At 38.8% G+C, this 17,660-nt stretch overlaps 1 protein-coding gene across 1 annotated transcript in view; it reads right to left on the bottom strand.

Moving 5' to 3' along the window:
• The window catches only part of sgip1a (SH3GL interacting endocytic adaptor 1a), a 72,772-nt gene extending 56,753 nt beyond the window's left edge, over positions 1-16,019 (bottom strand). Inside the window, exon 1 of the mRNA XM_036570259.1 lies at positions 15,487-16,019. Coding sequence (XP_036426152.1) covers positions 15,487-15,496 — 10 coding nt within the window. The 5' untranslated portion in view covers positions 15,497-16,019. The remainder of the gene's footprint in view (positions 1-15,486) is intronic.
• Positions 16,020-17,660: the final 1,641 nt, after the last annotated feature.

Raw genomic sequence — 17,660 nt, 5'->3', positions numbered from 1 at the left:
ATCAGTTATATAGAATATGACAAACCCATATGCATAGATCCATAGAGCTACACAACATACTGTTCTTTAATTGATATTATTCATAGGCCTTCACAATCGCAGAACAATATATATACAATATGTAAATCAGAACTAAGCCTTCTGCAGCAGCCTCAGGCACAAATCACATGTATGAAACTGGTGCACAAGCCTAAATGCGCAATTTACAGGCCATGAGAATGCGCTTCACTCCCTCATACGATAATGGGCGGCGCAATTGGATGTATGGCTGATTACATATTTCACTTAATTTACAAAAGTTTGAGCAAAAAAAGTGCCCAGTTTTGCTTGGATTTTTCTCCCTCTTTTAAACAAAAAAGCAAGTAGTTGGGAGATTTTATTCAACAACGGCAGCAGCCATAGCAACTTGACGGAGGCATGAGCTTTGAAGACATGCTAAAAGAATATTTACCAACAAAATAAAACTATTTCAACTCTCAAGATCATTTCCGTAAAATATGCAGTGATTTGGCCACAATGTGATCTTACAGGCTGTGTTACTGCTTTCCTAATTCATACACCCAAAGCATTTGGCCTAAAAAAAACTTTTACTAACATTATTATCAATATTATTATTATCTCTGTCACTGAACTGTTATTTTCTATTTTTGTCTCAGCTTGTTTAATCGCTTGTTGAATCCAGCTTTTAGATCTTCCAGGTAGGAAGAGCACACACAGTCCTATACACAGCTTTAATAAATCACATGTTAATTTCTGACATATTGTGAGCACATACTGTGGACACATCAAGTCACATTTTGTGCTGCATCTGCACTTGTATGTACATCTGGCCCTTAGTAAACCTGGACGATATTGTAAATTTAAACAAATGACTATTGTCTGCAGAAATATTGCAATAAACGAAATCACTGTTATCCAAATTCAGTTATGAAGTACCACACGTGAGCATTACAGAGCTTTATGCTATAGCTTGCATTTTCCCGGATGGTAACATAATTATCACATAATTACCAACTGGACTAGCTTCTAATATTACTTAATAATTTTACTAAAAAATAAATAATAATAATAACTATGTTCTGAACTGATGACATGTAACACTGTGAAGATCCAGTGGTTCTCCTTGTTCATTTGGTTGAAGACAAAAATATTGCCAAACTGGCGTGTTGGCAATCTTCTTCTGGATAAGTTCGTCTATTTTACTGTACTGGAGAGCAGATCTCATACCTTCCAGTTCTCTTTATTTCATTTGCATATTTCCTGACATTAACTGCAAGACAGAAAACCTGTTATATTCTTTTCATGCAAAGTATGTGTGTAATTAATTAGTTGATGATGCCATGTTTACATAACCTATAATTAAGTGCAATCTTTCTTTTTAAACCTTCTGAACTAACCATACAGTTGAGTAGTTGTTCAAAGAGAATGGTTAAATAACAGCAAAGCAATTCAATAAAATGATGTGGCATGTGAAACAAAACAAAATCCCATTTTTTTTGCATTGCTGACCCAAGGCTAGCCCTGACTCTTTTATTGTGTGCTGTAAGCATTCTGAACAATCATGAATAATTTTTGAATCTCTGGATGCATCAAAGCACTCACATCAACCAAAAAAATCATTCATACTTGTTTGATGACGTCCATAATATATGGTTGAATATAGATGCTTCCAGTGGTCATCTCACAGAACTGTCCATACAGCCATGCAGCTATCAGTAAGAGCATTAAACTGCACTGACACTGATGGACAATACAGAACCTTGCAGTTGATGCTGATGATGTCTGAATGCTCTGCCTCTGTTTCTCATTTTTTAAAAGCTACTTTACCTACACATATGCACACGCTCCGGCTCTAGTGTGAGAAGAGGAACTAAACCCTTTATGCATATATTGGATGGTTGATCAATAAATAATACAGCTAAATTAATAAAACATAACCAAAATAAATCAAGCCTCCCACGGGGCAATCATCTTTCTGCCTACTCCTAGACAAACAGGAAGTGGTGATGGGAGAGAGAGAGAGAGAGAGAGAGAGAGAAAGAGAAAGAGATTTAACATCCTCCCCCTCTTCTTCACTAGTAATCTTGTTTATCTTTATAAACATTATAAACTTACACTCAGACAAAAAAAAAAAAAAAACAGAAAGCAGTATGGTATTTTATATAGTGGTTCATTTTTACCCCTTTGTCTTTAGTTTGTATATACGCTTTTTTTTTTTACCACAAACAAAAGACAAAAAGTTATATGCTCATTATAATTCATACATCAACCTCCCAACCATTTACTCATTAAAGCTGGAACTTAGCAACATCATCAAATCTACCCTATAACGCCAACACTTTTGCTTCAACTTTAAGAGCTCATATGTGGCTGTGTTTATTCTTGATTCCTGAGCAGGATTATAATCCTGTCATTTTTTGTGTTAATTGAAGGTAAGCATTTTTTAATAGCACCAACATTCTTTTAAAACAAGACAGCAACACCTAATGTATGGAATTATAAGCGTTCTGTTAAAAAACCCGTTGCTGGGTTAAGCCACTTCCGCTAAAACAACAACAACGAGTCCATAAATAAGAGCTTTTGCAGCGTACCCAAGCATTCTAACTCAATGCAAAAACATTACCTCAGTGCCTATGGCTCCTCTGCTGATGAAGAACAGAGGAAAAATAGAGCTGTGCAAATAGGAGAGATGAAGAATAAAGAAGGGCAAGTAACTTTGTGTCAGTATTTCACCGCTGCTGACTAATGTTACACTAAAGTCAGCTTGTGCTTTTAAGTGCTGTTCCCAGCCACCTTCAGTGGAACAGTTTTCATGCTCCCCCTCAAAAACTGTCTGCATTTGAGAGAGAAAGTCATTCACTGGAGTTGGTGACTGCAGAAAATATCTACAGTTATGCTACTGAAGATGACTACGCTGCACAATCCCCAGTTGGTATGTCGGCAGGTTTACATTTTTGCCAACTAGTTTATTGTCAGCTAGCTGTTTCAGCTAACGTGGCCAACCTAGCCTTTTGGCTGTAGGTAATTTAAACTTACATCGTTTTATCACTCTGTTGACGTTAGTTGACATTACAGCTGTGAAAGAATTTTTCCACAATGAATTTAGATCCTTTATTTAACTTGGACTCCTGGAGTGTTGTGTGTTTGGTGTTCTCCAACAATTCTGAACACACTCTTGAATGTCAATCTTGGCAACTATGACGAAGATGAAATGACACCTTTTCATGGTGAGTTGAAGTGATATGAACATCAGTATTTCTGAGGTTAAAAACTGTCTGTAAGACAATAGCAGAATTAGTTTACGCATTTGAGTTTCTTCTGAAAAGGGCCTAACAACTTGCTCATGCTCCGGCCACTAACATGTTCTTTTGTAGCAACAGTTACAAGGTTGGACAAGTTTTAGAGAACACTGGCAAAAATCCTATTTAAACTAACAAATTCAAGTAAAAAAAAAATTGTTAAAAATTCATGTTTGGGTTCTTACAGGCCAACACCCACTTTTTAGTTTTCTACTTAACCATACATTTCCACCTGCCATGGAGCCTGTTTACACCTTGCATTAACATGTTTTGTGCCCATATCGTATCTGGATAAACTTTGGCTGCATTCCATTTACACTTTTCACTAAAATGCGTCCCCAGTTTTACCTGACTGAGCTTTTGCCGTGTAAAAAGCACATCAACACATACAGCGTTTTTCGTTTTACTTTTAAATGCTCTTTTCCCTGTTACGATACAAGCGGACAAGCCTGGCCTGGACACTTATCACCCTGAAGTGCATGAAGGCACTTGTTTTGGGGCTAACTTCAGCTTGTGTATCCTGTATCTTTCTTTTTATTGTTTATTCTCTCACCTGCTAGGCAGCATTCAGCAGATGCATTTTCTTTCACATAATTCTATATGTGTTTTCGTTATCCATTCCATTTACACTTACACCATCTCTGACCACCTCTGAATGTGGTTTGAGTGGTATCTGACGTGCAATCTGAATGTGATCAGATTGCCAAAAACGCATGTTAATGCAAGGTGTAAACAGGCCCCTAGTTTTCTCCTTTATTTATTTTTGCTCTCTACTATGATAGCCTCGGGTCAATTTCGGACAATTTCGTTGATAATATGATCTGATGATGATGTGTTATGGGTCAGACTCAAACAGAATTCTGTTGGGCTGTATTCGGGTTTTGACCTAATTAAAGCTTTGCTTTTAATAAAACAATGCAAAGCAATATTTACACTTTACAATTTACAACTTCTGCCTACAGTGAGTGTGACCTGTCACAAGTACAAAAAATAAATACAATTTGAAATGAATAACACACTCCAAATTGAGACGTTTGGACAATGTTGTGCGCTACAATATTTCAACAGGCTGAACAGGATTTGTCCAACCTTGTCCAACCTCTTAACGGTTACTGCAATAGATCCCCTTGTCAGCGCAGCATTGATCAGTGTCATTTGCACTGAGACCTCTCCCTGACTGCAACCAGTCCACTGCATGAAGCGGATTTCAGCCTGTGTTGAGACGTTCTTTTTAAGTATACGCACAACAATGTGTTCAGCGGTAGTTCGATTTCATTTAGTTCTTTTGTCCTCCTGTTTTATATATACTTTCAGCTTAAGGGTACTAAACTTTAAATTCCAGTTCCAGCACATCATGCATATACTCTTTTCATTCACAGATATAGTGAATAAGGGAATAAAATATATACTCTTTTTTCTATGTTTTAAAACTGTTCTTACAGCAAGCTGCTTTTTTCTCTACCGCCAATCCTTCCATTCCTTCTCATCACCCTGGGGTTAACTGAACCACCCCGGCTTTTCTCATGGCTTCGTGCCTATTATTTTCAGCCCTTTACTCAGCAGTTTCCCCCTCACTCTGCAAACTGGATATGCGTTCCTGAAACACTCCTCACTGTCCTCTGGTGTTGCTCTGTCTAGCTCAATACAGCAATAATCTCTCTTCCTTCCTGCTGCTCTCTACTTTCGCCTGTACTATCTCGCACACTTGTTTTTTTGTTTACTTCTCTCTGCTTGCCTCAGAGTGGTGGAAAAAAAAGTATTCCTAATCTTGGGTCATGTTCAGGGAACAGTTTCCCTACCACACACACACACACACACACACACACACACACTTGTCTTCTTTTCACCAAGATTTCACCTGATATATATCAACCTAAACTATACAATCAACCACATACTGTCTACAATAGAGCTTCTAATCAGAGAGACCCCAGAGGGGGGCTTCAGCCCCTGCCTTTTCGTCTTCAGATTATAAAACTGTCATCTTGGTTGGTGTGGACAACTGTATTTTGTATCCCTCCACCAACCCTTAATATTCATTTTGCAAGTTTCAGCTCAGCCACGCCCCAAAAATAGAGCTTGTGGTCCCGTTTGTTCACAAGCTTCATTGCTCTTAAGTGTCTCCTCTGGTGCAATACCGGCCATCTGTGGATATTTCACCTCAGTAAATCCAACCTTTTATAGATGTATGCATTACGTGCTGGAAATCCTGACAATAAAATACAATAATCTTTTCAAAAGCGTGTCACATTATTTGCATTATCATTGTGTAGTTATTTGGAACAGTCACACAATGTTGGCAGTGGGGGTGCTAATAACTTGCTAAACCACATTTGTGTTAGTGTTAAAAAAAACAGTGATTTATAAAGGGGCTCTGTGGAGCTCTTAAAGAGACCAACTGCTTAAAGAAAGCTCAATTTTCAGATTCTTTAAAAAGCAGGCATATAAAGTAAATATTTTGAAAACAGAAGGTTGCCAGTTCAATGTCCTTCTCTTCAAAAACACCCTTATATCAGCATGTAATGGTGTTATTTTAGTCTGCTGATAAGAATCCTTTAGGATGCAAGTCCTAACACTATATTTGCCTTTTTTCAGAAATGACAGAAAATTAGTCTGAATAAAAGTGAATGCCTTCTGCTGTGCATGAAATTAAGTTTCATTCACATTCAGTGTGTCATATTTTTCCTTTGAGTCTCTGCCCTCTAAAATGTCTTTGCATAGTCCTGCTTCTAACATATTTTTACAGGTAAAGCCTAAGCACAAGCCAGCTGTGTGCGTATAAGTGCAGGTGCAACACAATGTAAAACATGCTCGATGTGACCGCGGTTTGTGCTCCCAATAAGCCAGAAATTCACATTTGATTTACTAAGACCTATCCTGGAAACTGCACAAAGCCCTGCCTACTAGCTGCTCACTCGAGAGGTACAGGGTTAAAAAGGCAGAGTAAAATATAGGAGACAAGCTTGAGACAAAACAGACAATGAAAGTTCAACGATGAAGAGACAGTCGTTCTTTCTCCTCAAAACATTCTATGGGGGTGTTATTTTACAACAAAGATAACAATAACATTCCGGCAGAAACCTGAAACTGAACATCAGGCCCCAAGGCTTTGTTTTAAGCATATTACAGGCCCATTTCTTGACATATGACTTGTTTTACATACTATCACATTAACATTATTATTATACAAATGCTGCTCTTAGCATGTTTGTAAATCTAATTCAGGTTTATATGTATTGTCAATAACACTACTTCACTCTGTAACTGCATTACAGGCCCAATTTTTTATAATAGCAGAAAATTGCATTTGTGTGTTACAACATACTGAAATATACTGAAATACTGAAAGCTGAGGCAGACCCACTCTGAAAGCTTATTAAAAGAGGCTATTAACTCAGTTCCACAGTACAGACAATACAGACTTCCTTTGTTGTGGAAAAGTTCATCCCAGTCCAACTCATTGTCACCCATTAAACCAAAAACATAGCTAACAATGCCTCCACAGTAGCAATCCAAGCACACTTGGCCTCCTTCAATGCTAATGAAATTGCAAAGAAACAATAATGCACCCACTTACACTTTCAACGCCAAAATGATTCAGACACAACAACCAGCATCCTAATTAAGAGCTAAAACGATCAATTTAAATACACAGATACTGTATGTTGCCATGTATATACGATTGCAAACAGTGGAAAAATGCAAATGAAACCTTCATATCCCAGATTCAGATAATTCAAGACATGTTTGGTGTCTGAAGTTTGCTGCTTTAGTTTTGCACTGACTAATGTAGCTAACAACTGGAAGCTTACATACACTAATCTGATTTAGATGTGTAAACTGGATGCCTAAACCATCACATACTTGCATCAAGTTATTAAAGGTGCCACAGAAAGCATTTATTCAGTACTTTAAATTGTTCTCTGATGGTGACATGACTTTGGTCAGGCCGAAAGATGCAGTTTTATACACCCATTTCGAAAAGTATGATTTGGCCCTAGAATGAAATGAACTGTTTTCCCTTTTTAGGTGGGTTCAAGAATAATTTAATGAGCTCTGCTCTGATTTGCTGGTTTAGAGTGAGGCACCATGATGGCTTACATAGCCATGCCCGCTGACAGTTTGGTTCTTTGGGAAGGGTCTGAAAGGCGGTGACCTCCCTTCACAGCCCGGAACAGTAAATTTCTGCACATAACCTCCATTTTCATTGCTGCTGCTCCATTGTCATTGTTTCATTGGGCTAGAATGTGGGCTGGTGTATGTAAATTCTGAGGACATAAATATTAATGAGTCAAGACTGCTACACAACACTTTAGGATTTTGGAATTGACCTGATTTACCTCCCTCATTTGCAGGATTTGTATTTGAAGGGGGAGACAACAGTATCAGTTCCATTTAACTTTCCTTATTCAACTGTTCCAATGTAAATACAGTTTTCTATTCTATGATACCTTTAAGAAACCTCTAATAAACTTACTTATATGGACTCTGACACTGTATGACATAGTATGACAAAGGGACAAAAGTACAGAAAAAAAAAATTGTACTAGGGTATAACGGTTCGCAAAGTTCAAAACTTGATTCAATAAGGAGGTTCTCTGGGTGGGTAGGACGGCCCTCCATCTCCCCCAGTCACTCAGCGCTAACCAACACGTGCATCTGATACTAGCCAGCACAAGTGTCTGTTAGCTAACATAGCAGAATTGGCAGTTAGCATGACCCACCAAGCACATTCAGCTGCCCAATGACGTTGTGTTAGCGGCAGTTCAAAAGCATAAGCTTCACATGACCCTGAGGAAGCATGTGCAGGCCTTCACCCTCCTAGTGCTGGCAGTACTGTGTGAATGGGGAAAACCTAGCAGGTGGAATCTGACATGACTAAACGGGGGAGAAAAATGTCACTAAATAAATTAATAAAAAAAACAAAGAGGGGCCTGAATATGTATCTTGCATTCATATGCCAATGCTAATATGTTCATGTTTGCACCATGCTCACAGCATGCCTGCATGCGCACTAAGGGCATATCGATGCACATATCGTCAGGTTCGACACAACTGTCAATTCTGAGGTCAAGATTCAATTTTTTTTTTATATTTTGTGTTTAAAAAATATTCGCATTAGAATTTATTTTCTTTTTTTCTAAAAAAGCTTGGACATTTGAGGGTGGACCATGCATAATATAAGCCCTCCACCTCCCGACCCATTTCACTCTGATATGCTGCACCCAGGCAGCTAGTTTTGGTCACTGACAGTGGTTTCCACAAAAGACGATAAATGAAAGTCCCTCAAAAGAGACCAAGAGATGTAACAGCAAAACATTTTTTAAATTTTAATGCACTGCTTCCAATGTGATTTTCCAAAATATACTGAAATCTTTATGGCCTTAGTTTCTAGGTTGCTGCTACTGCTGCATTTAGCCATGCAAAACACTTTTGCCCTTTTTTTAAGATAACATGTCATACAGTGTCAGAAATCAACAATGTATTTGAGATTACTGAACAACCCATCAAGGTTTAAGGCAACTGTGTGCTGATATATATATGTATGCAGTTATTGCAAATCTTTGACATATTACTATCCATTACTTGTTAGCTACATCAGCAAACTTCAGACACCAAACCACGGACTGTGTCTGTTCTTTGGGCTGGGTGTTCCCTTATTCAGGCACATTTCCTCGTGTTTCAGCCACATGGCCAGCCTCTGTTTGCTTTAGCCTACTGGGAAAGACCACTTCTCACTCCAGCGTCTGCCAGTCAACCAGCAGCCTGTCTCACAGTTATCAAACACAAGCCAATTCAACACTGCCTGACATCATAATCCTTCAACTCTATCAGGCAAGCAGTGTTATATAAAATCACAATACATCTTTCCTCAGTGAACATGACCTACTCAGTGTGAGAAGTTCATTAACAGTCATGGGAGACGGAATAACTGAATTGTTCTTTTCTTCTCACTGGGGAAGGCCACAGCAAACCAGTTAGATATTTGATTCACACTGCTGCACAATGATCAAGATAAAAATTCAAGATATAGTAAAAATCTCCATACCATAGCAATTAAGGCTGTAACTATCAATTACATGTAGTAATGAAGTAATTTGCTGATGACTTTGAAGGTTAATAAATTAAAAGGCCATAAAATAAAAATGTAAAATGTATGTATGATACAAATTAACAGCGTTCAGGAAGAACCTTTTAAACACTGCAAAAATACTTTTTAGAAAAACATACATGAAGAGGCATTTAAAAAGGCTTCAACAGGTTTAATACTTTGAAAGACCAGTTTGTTTTACTTTAAAAAGAGACCAACTATAGAATTTACATATTCATTATCATCATGCAAACTAGCTGCTAATAAATGTCAACTGAGAAGATAAACTTTAATTGATGAATTTCCTTAAGAGTGTAATTGAGTTTCAGTAATAGAGCCTACAAAGCAATACGGATATACAAGCGTATGCAAAACACTCAAATTACATATTTAGTTTATTGTCCCCATAAAAAAATCCACATCCTCTACAAAGAACAAATTTACATATAGCACTTTTCTGCACATTTTTAGTGAACAATTCTATTTATTTGCCGAGTTGAACACTTAAAACATATAACATAAAAAAGTGCCAGAACTTTTTCACCAGACACATTTTAGATTTATTTTTTCCCCAATATGTTAAATTCAGCAAATAAACAGTAACTGTGCATTAAAATGTGTAGAACTGTGTCCTCTGTAGAGGATTTATTTTCACTTAGGGTATGGCCAAAAATGTTATCACGATAAACAAAATTCATATCGTTCGATATCGATACATATCGCGATAAATGTCAAATCATTATTTCTTTCAAGTTTGAAGGCTGATTTTTGCTCCTGGGTGGTTAATTGCTGTTTTAAACTATCCTTTATGGTCGGCACACGACAAACACTCACCAAACAGTGGAACATTTCACAGATCTGTCATGGGAGAGTGGGAGTAAGTGTCTGCTGAGCTGTTTTTACCAGCTGGAAAAGCATGGCTATTTTGTAATAGTCATAATTTAAGTAAGAAAACAGATTATTTTTAGCTGATGCCGAGCGCTCGGCTACCCCGTTACAAATGACATCACAGTATTCAGACACCAGCTAGCGACGACTGGATATTCAGTTGTAGTAGTTTAAGGGGTGAACCGCAAAATATCAACACTAGACAAACAGAGTCCTCCTTTTAGGTACGTTTAAACTGAAAGCGGTGCTTTTGTGTCTACAGTATCATCAATTCTCTGTGTTTTGGAGAGTAACAGCTAGCCTGGAAAGATAGCGCTCTCCTCCTCTCCAATGCCTCACAGCTTCCTCAGTTTACTTTTGTTTAAATCAGGGCTGTAATTTACATGAACCCACTTCTTTCTTTCACTTTCGTTGCTTGGGAATGCACTAATATTAAAACATGACTGCCCGAGCGCTGCAACAGCGCTTTAGTTGTGAGGATTGTGATTTAACGCTGCTAAAGCTGGTTAGGATGTACAGAAAGAGGTGAGTTTGTCACTCACACTCGGTCACAGGAGAACAGATCGCCGGTCGCTCCACTCAAACAGGGAATGTATAACTCCGCGTTTCAGCCGTGGCTAAAGACTCATCTTACTCGTGGCCCCCTCCCTCACTAATCATGTAGAAAAACTCGGAAGTGCGCCCTCTCCTGGCGACAGCAGAGTAGTGTCGCCTTCCTTGCAGTAGAAAACGCCTCCAAGGCTTTCGCTGAACGTGGAAGTGTGAGAGCGGTGTATTATAACGAACATTTATCGAACATGTCGTATCGCTCTATCGAGGAAAAGTTAAATCGCAATAATTATCGTTATCGTTTTATCGCCCAGCCCTGACTGTACATCACACTCGCACAGGTCTAGACATGGCCTGTGAGGGAAAAGACTTCAAGGACAGATGTAAACATTTATATTCTGATCTGGACTCAGGTACACTGTTCTGCTCCCCAGTTATAACTGTAGTATGAAGGAATTCCTCACTGCTCTCACCCACACTAACTTTACTGCCCCTACCACCACACACCAGTGATCATCTTGCCACAAACACAAGGGTGGGGTTGGGTGGGAACAGGAAACACTATCTACCACGAACTCTATTTCCAGCAAGCCCCCATGGCCAGCTCTGCTATTTAAAATCACAGTCTGCTCCCACCCAGACCTTACCAGGGCCAATGCCATTAGAGCTGAGCCAGAAATATACACCTTGACAGCTGAAGGTAAATGGTTTACATAATGACAATTATGAATATATTTGGGTATTACTAAGCACTTTGCTGCCCTCATGCTGGTCTTAAGGAAGCACTAATTGTGGTAAGTGGCTACTGGATATATACTGTAACACAAGTTTGTGATGTCAAAGTACAATATTCATTTAAAAGAAGGGCATTCATTTGGGAGTAGTGGCAAATTCAGTGAATTACCACATAAACGTTCAACAAAATCCTGTAACATAGCATATTTTCTAAAGAGGTATCGTTGGACTTAATATAAATAAAAAAATATGTTCAAATTTTGAAAATTCTGATTTCTTCAAGGGCATTTCCACAGATTTTTCAAAATTTCTGTATAATTAAATCATTAAGATGTAAAGTCATTCAAAGTGGTTTGATGTGAAGTTCATTCTAGAGAAACCTACCAAAATTGTTCACAGTGGTGACAGGAACCAGACTTTAATGCCACTAAAGGTTAAATCACAGTAAGTTATTACATGAAATGGGGACTGATGCCTGGGACATCATTTTAGGACACTTTTGAAATAAAATTTTGTCCTAAAACACACGTTTTAAATCCATTCAAGGCAGAAGACTACATGCAGAGTTAAAAGGCCAAATAGTCAAAGAAATCCTTTTTTCGGATTTACCACTATTTCTTCATTATCATAATTACATATAAAACTCTGTTGGCATGTAGGTTCACCCATCGTTCTGGGTAATAAACAAAATGGTTTGAGACTGTGTTGTAGACACCATGACCCCTGGTTCCCATCACCAGCACTATAGAGAAAACCAAGTCAGTACGTTTCTCTACAAAGCACCAGCTCACATCATGACCACTCTGAATGACTTTGTCTAAATCTCAAGGACTGAATCATGCAAAATAAAATTTGAAAAATTCACTGTGTGTCATGGAAAGTGACATACATTCAAACACGGAAAAGGTGGAGAAGATCTGTGAGTATTTAAAAGGCCTCAACTGTACACCAGAACACCGTATAAGCAAAAAGAACTGGTTTACAGGTCAATAAGTTTCTAAAAATATCCTGTGATGGCATAGGCATAAGGTGCATGAGGCAGAGAGGGCCAGAGAAAATCTGAAAATATACTGCACACATAATCACTTTAGGGGGAAAAAACTTTCTCGCCTCTGCAGAGTGCTGCTGATACATATTATATTTAAAAATGCAAAACTGCTATACTGACTATGTCAGCAAAACTACGAGAGTATGAACTAGTTGTCCAGTCTCAGTTTTGTATGAGTTTACACTTGACAGAAATGTTATGCTGGCTTATATTTATGGCTTGACAGTGGGCTTCTGGCTAAAACTAATTTGATGAACATTGATTCAATTGCAATGACATTTATGTTGACATGGAGCAACAACATCAGCGTCATTAGCATGATCAGTGTCAGTGTCTATATAAACAAACTAATTAAAAGAAGTTACAATATTCAACATTTTAATATAATAACAATATTATTCTTCGTATTATTATAAGCAGTATTAGTTTTCCTACTATGAAATCCTGTCAAGTAATTAACATTAGGTGATTTCAGTTGAAATGCAAGAATATTTTCTGAAATGTTACAACAGTTCAAATTAGTTGAACATTTGCTGTATGTCAGTAATCTGGCTGCATTGCCCCCGGGTGTTCTAGGAAGAAACCACAGGCCCATTAGAAACCTTTTTCACCTTAAACTATGAAGATATAGCAGCTATAATCAGACATACAGGCTTCATTAGAGTGTGCGTGGGTGGCAGAGTTTAGAAGGCACTGGGCGAAGTGGATTAGCTTCCTATTTTACACCTGCAGGTAATCCAGGCATGGCTAACCCTGCTAAGCCTGTGCTAGCCACGCTAAGCGCCATTCACCTTCATGTTACGCAGCTATGTGGAGGTCTAGAGGTACCGTACCTGTCACTGATGCTTTCGGCTGTTACTTAACATCTAAACACCTTAGCTGACACACACACACACACACACACACAAACACACACACACGGAACAAACACACACATCCACAAGTCACGTCAGGATACACACACATGAATGCATACTACAGGTGCTCAAAGGATTATGAACACACCTAGATGGCCTAGATCCCACAGTAGGGTTGGACAATGTTACAATATTTATTGTTATCGTGATAAATTAGGTAGGTGTGTTATTTAACACAATTTTTTAGAGTGTACAGTTTTGCTATATCTCCTAGCTGTATCCCATTTACACTTGAAGTACTATATTTCAGTTCTACACATTTTAAATTAATTAAACAAACTGTGCACATAAACATCAACACGCTCTTTACTGAGAACTAACAAAAGGGGTTTCTGCTGATTTCAGCTGGGTACTGATACCTAGCATTAGATTTGTACCATCTGTAGTTGGGATGTTAACTCTGCTTTAAATTATTCAAATCAACGATCTGTTTTGAGATTGAGGAGGGCAATATGATGCTATTTTATCATTATCACAATAAATTGTCAAATTTGCTTTTGTGAGCAACTCATGACTATCATCAGTACTTAAGGAACACTGACCAGATGCATGTTCAATGACAAAGAGAGAACAATTAGTCTTGATTTACTGGATTTAGTGTGGTGCAGTAAGTGAAATGTTAAACAAAAATCATATTCATAGTTTTTGATGGCGGTTTTTAAACATGGCACTACTAATACAGAGTTCAGTAATGCCAAAATATCACGATACCTATCAGGAAATTGGGCATTTTTTTAAGTGGGCATATTTCTGCCATATTGCCCACCCTATTTGAAATATTCAATAGACTGGACTGATCAATGCCCAGCCAGTTGTGTCATGTTATTTTCAATATGACAGTAAGTCTCCATTAAGCCCTTGTTTCACAATAACAGAAACAGAATGGATAGCGTCCTCAGATTTTTTTTTAATCAAATAAAATGTTAACTTTGTCCTTATTTTGCTTCAACCAACAGCCTACACAGACTTTAGAAAATGACATTACATGCTGAAATATCTATACAAGCAATGGGTTAACAAATCAAGTTAATGGCAATGTTCCAGTACATGCATTTGCATGATCATTCAGTACTTGAATAAACAAACAAAAAAAAGGACACAAACATACCAAATTATTGGATCCACAATGTATGACTCACATACTACATTTGTGTTTATGAATATGAATACATATATTTACAATATTCAAGAGCCATGTGAAAATGAGCTTTGATGTATGACAAATTTAAATAGCACTAATAAACCTGAACTGGAAAAAGAAAGACGGTATCATTTAAATCTAGAAATCTGATATTGATTTGATAATGCACTATTATAAATACATGGCATGCTCTCATCAGACCGTTACATAAAACCTCCGTCACGCATGTGGATCAAGCCAGCCTCCATTTCTCTCCCAAAAACACAGCGGACAGCCACCCAACCTCCACTTCCACACACACCCCTTCCCTGCCAAAAAAACATGAACCTGCACTAACATAGATTCACACAAAGCTCCTATATTATTACAGGAGTAAGCGTAGTGACAGTGTGTGTATCTGCATATGTGTGTATGGCTGTGTGTGTATGTGTGTGATGTGTAAACTGAACTCCATATACAAAGAGAATTCTGACCCAGCCAGCTGGGCACATAAGCTGTAAGTGCAAAATCCAAATAATCCTTTACGACAGCAAGCCAAAGGAAGGGGGTAAGAGGAAAGACGGGGGATTGGGGGGCAGCAATTATCCTTGCTATTGTGTGCGCGTGTGTGTGTGTGTGTGTGCCTGTGCTTAAGATAGCCAGTAGCCTCTGCTCTTTACCGAGAATGATATGCAAGTCACTGGAACGGCGAAACAGCAGCCGCTCAAAAATAGCAGGCTGGCTAATGGCATTTATTTAAAGCTGCTGCACTGAGAAAAGCATGAACAACACATCAATAAGAAATAGAAAAATAAAGCACAGCCAGGATTTATTCTTACCTTCCATCATGGTTGCAGATTTGCATTCCTCTATCTCCAATGAGCCTGGAACGAAAGGAGGAGAGGGTGAAGCCCCTGGTCAGCGGAGAGATGGACAAACGGAGTAAAAAACAGAGGCAGAAAGATTCCCAGCGGCTCTCGTACAGCCCTAACGTCTGGCCGTGCGTGGTTTAGGCCATGGATGCTGCTGCTAGTCACTGCGGCTTTCAGAGGATGCTCAAAGGGAGGAGGGAAAAAAAGCAAGCCAGAGAGAGAACGACAGAGAGAGAGAGAGAGAGAGAGAGAGAGAGATAGAGAGAGAGAGAGAGAGCGCAAGAGGAAGGGAGAGAGGGGAGGGAGAGAGGGGAGGGAGGGAGAGAGGGAGGCGAGGGAAGGAGGGAGGTAGGCTTGTTGATGATGTCACAGCCCAGCTCAGCCAATCAAAGAAGACCTTGCTTCACGTCACACAGCTCATAGCTTCTCTCAGCGTCTCTCCACCCTGGGAAATACACACATGCACATAAAAACACACACACAGACACACATACACAAGCCTATACCTTGTTATGGTGTAGCAGGCAGCTCCTAGCAGAGCAGAAAGCGAAAGGGATTAATGAAGCGTTGTTCGCTGGAGGAGTGAGGCAGCAGCTGAAAGCAGCCTGGCCATGCAGTCTACTTCTGACAGTGTTTCTAGATAACTTTTAGAAGATGCACTGTCACTGTCCTCAATCTGCCTTTTCTTCCTCTCTCTCTCTCTCTCTGTATGAGGGTTCACTGGCAGTCAATGCTGTGTCCCTCTCTCGCCCTCTCTCTTTGATCTCTCTCTCTCTCTCTTTCTCTCTCTCACTTACTGTCGTATCTCACTTACTCCCTCTCTCCCTCTCCCCCTTGTCTCTCTGTCTCTCTCGCTCTCTTTCTCTGTCATGTTACTTGTTCCCTCCCTCTTTCTCCCTTCTCTCCCTCTCTCTCTCTGTCATATCTCACTCCCTTCCTCCCTCCCTCCCTTTCTCTCTTCTCTCCCTCCCTTTCTCTCTTCTCTCCCTCCTTCTGGATAACAATCAATCAAATCTTACGTCACATCGGAAACAGTAGCTGCCACTGTGGGTGGGGTCAGTCCAGACTAGAGGGGATGTAGAGGAATACATGAGGCGGGGAAGAGAGGAGAACAGGAGAGCGAGAGTGTCTGTATGTGTGTGTGAGTGAGTGAGTGTGTGAGAGAGAGAAAGAGAGAGAGAAGCGATTTATTTTACATGAGGAGGTGGATCTCAACCAAAGAATGGCCACTAATCAGTAAGAAAGAAAAATAAAAGGCGTGGTGTTCTGGGTGGGCAGTTCTTTGCTAGCCTCTAAAAGACCATAAGCAAGACTACAGAAAAACATGAGAAACATCACAGCATCAGTTTCTACTGTAGTGAAAGTGTGGCATATGCAAACTGGCAAAATATTGTAACACTTTGAACCCTCGACTACTTACTTTATTTACATTACGTTGTATTATGCAGTAACAGGATCATAATACAAAACCAATATCTAAGCTATTTAGTTATGAGTGTGAGGAACTGAAATGTGGGCCCATGTACAGATCCTTACCAAGTAAAAGCGGTATTAATTAATTAATTATTTAATCAACTAATTTCATTCATTTATTTCAAGGCAAGTCCCTGAAGGAGAAGATTCAATATAAAATAAATCAACTTGTAAACAGAAGAAGAAAGTCAAATGAAATAAGTGGAAAAAAACAGGAGTTTCCAAAACTAGAATTAAAAATAAAATAATATATTCAAAAAACCATATAGAGAAAATTGGACCAAGCACTATAAATGAAAAAAACTGTCACCATCAGATGAAGAGAACTTAAAAGTTTCCATCTTTGAGAGAAAAATCAAGCTCCACTCTTGCATCTGAAAAAAAACACAGGTGTTTCTGTCCATCCTTCCACTGTGAGAAGACAACACAAAGAGTCTGAAAGGATGTGTAGCTGTCAAGAAACTGTTACTGCGAAAAGAAAATAGGCAAAAAAGAAGAAAATAGAACATCTGAGAAGTGGAGTAAAGCGTCATGGACTGTTGAGCCTAAATTGGTAATTGGAATTGCCTGGATCATAACAAGCAGAAAATGCAACTAGCTTCTAAGACTGAACTTTGTAGGTGTGCAGGAAGGAAGGAGAAACATCCCTGAAGATTTCTTGGAAAAAC

Source organism: Colossoma macropomum, unplaced genomic scaffold (assembly GCF_904425465.1).
Source record: "Colossoma macropomum unplaced genomic scaffold, Colossoma_macropomum, whole genome shotgun sequence".
Classification (NCBI taxonomy): Eukaryota; Metazoa; Chordata; class Actinopteri; order Characiformes; family Serrasalmidae; genus Colossoma; species Colossoma macropomum.
The sequence above is the reverse complement of the archived record's forward strand: the minus strand, read 5'-3'. Positions and strand labels throughout refer to the sequence as shown.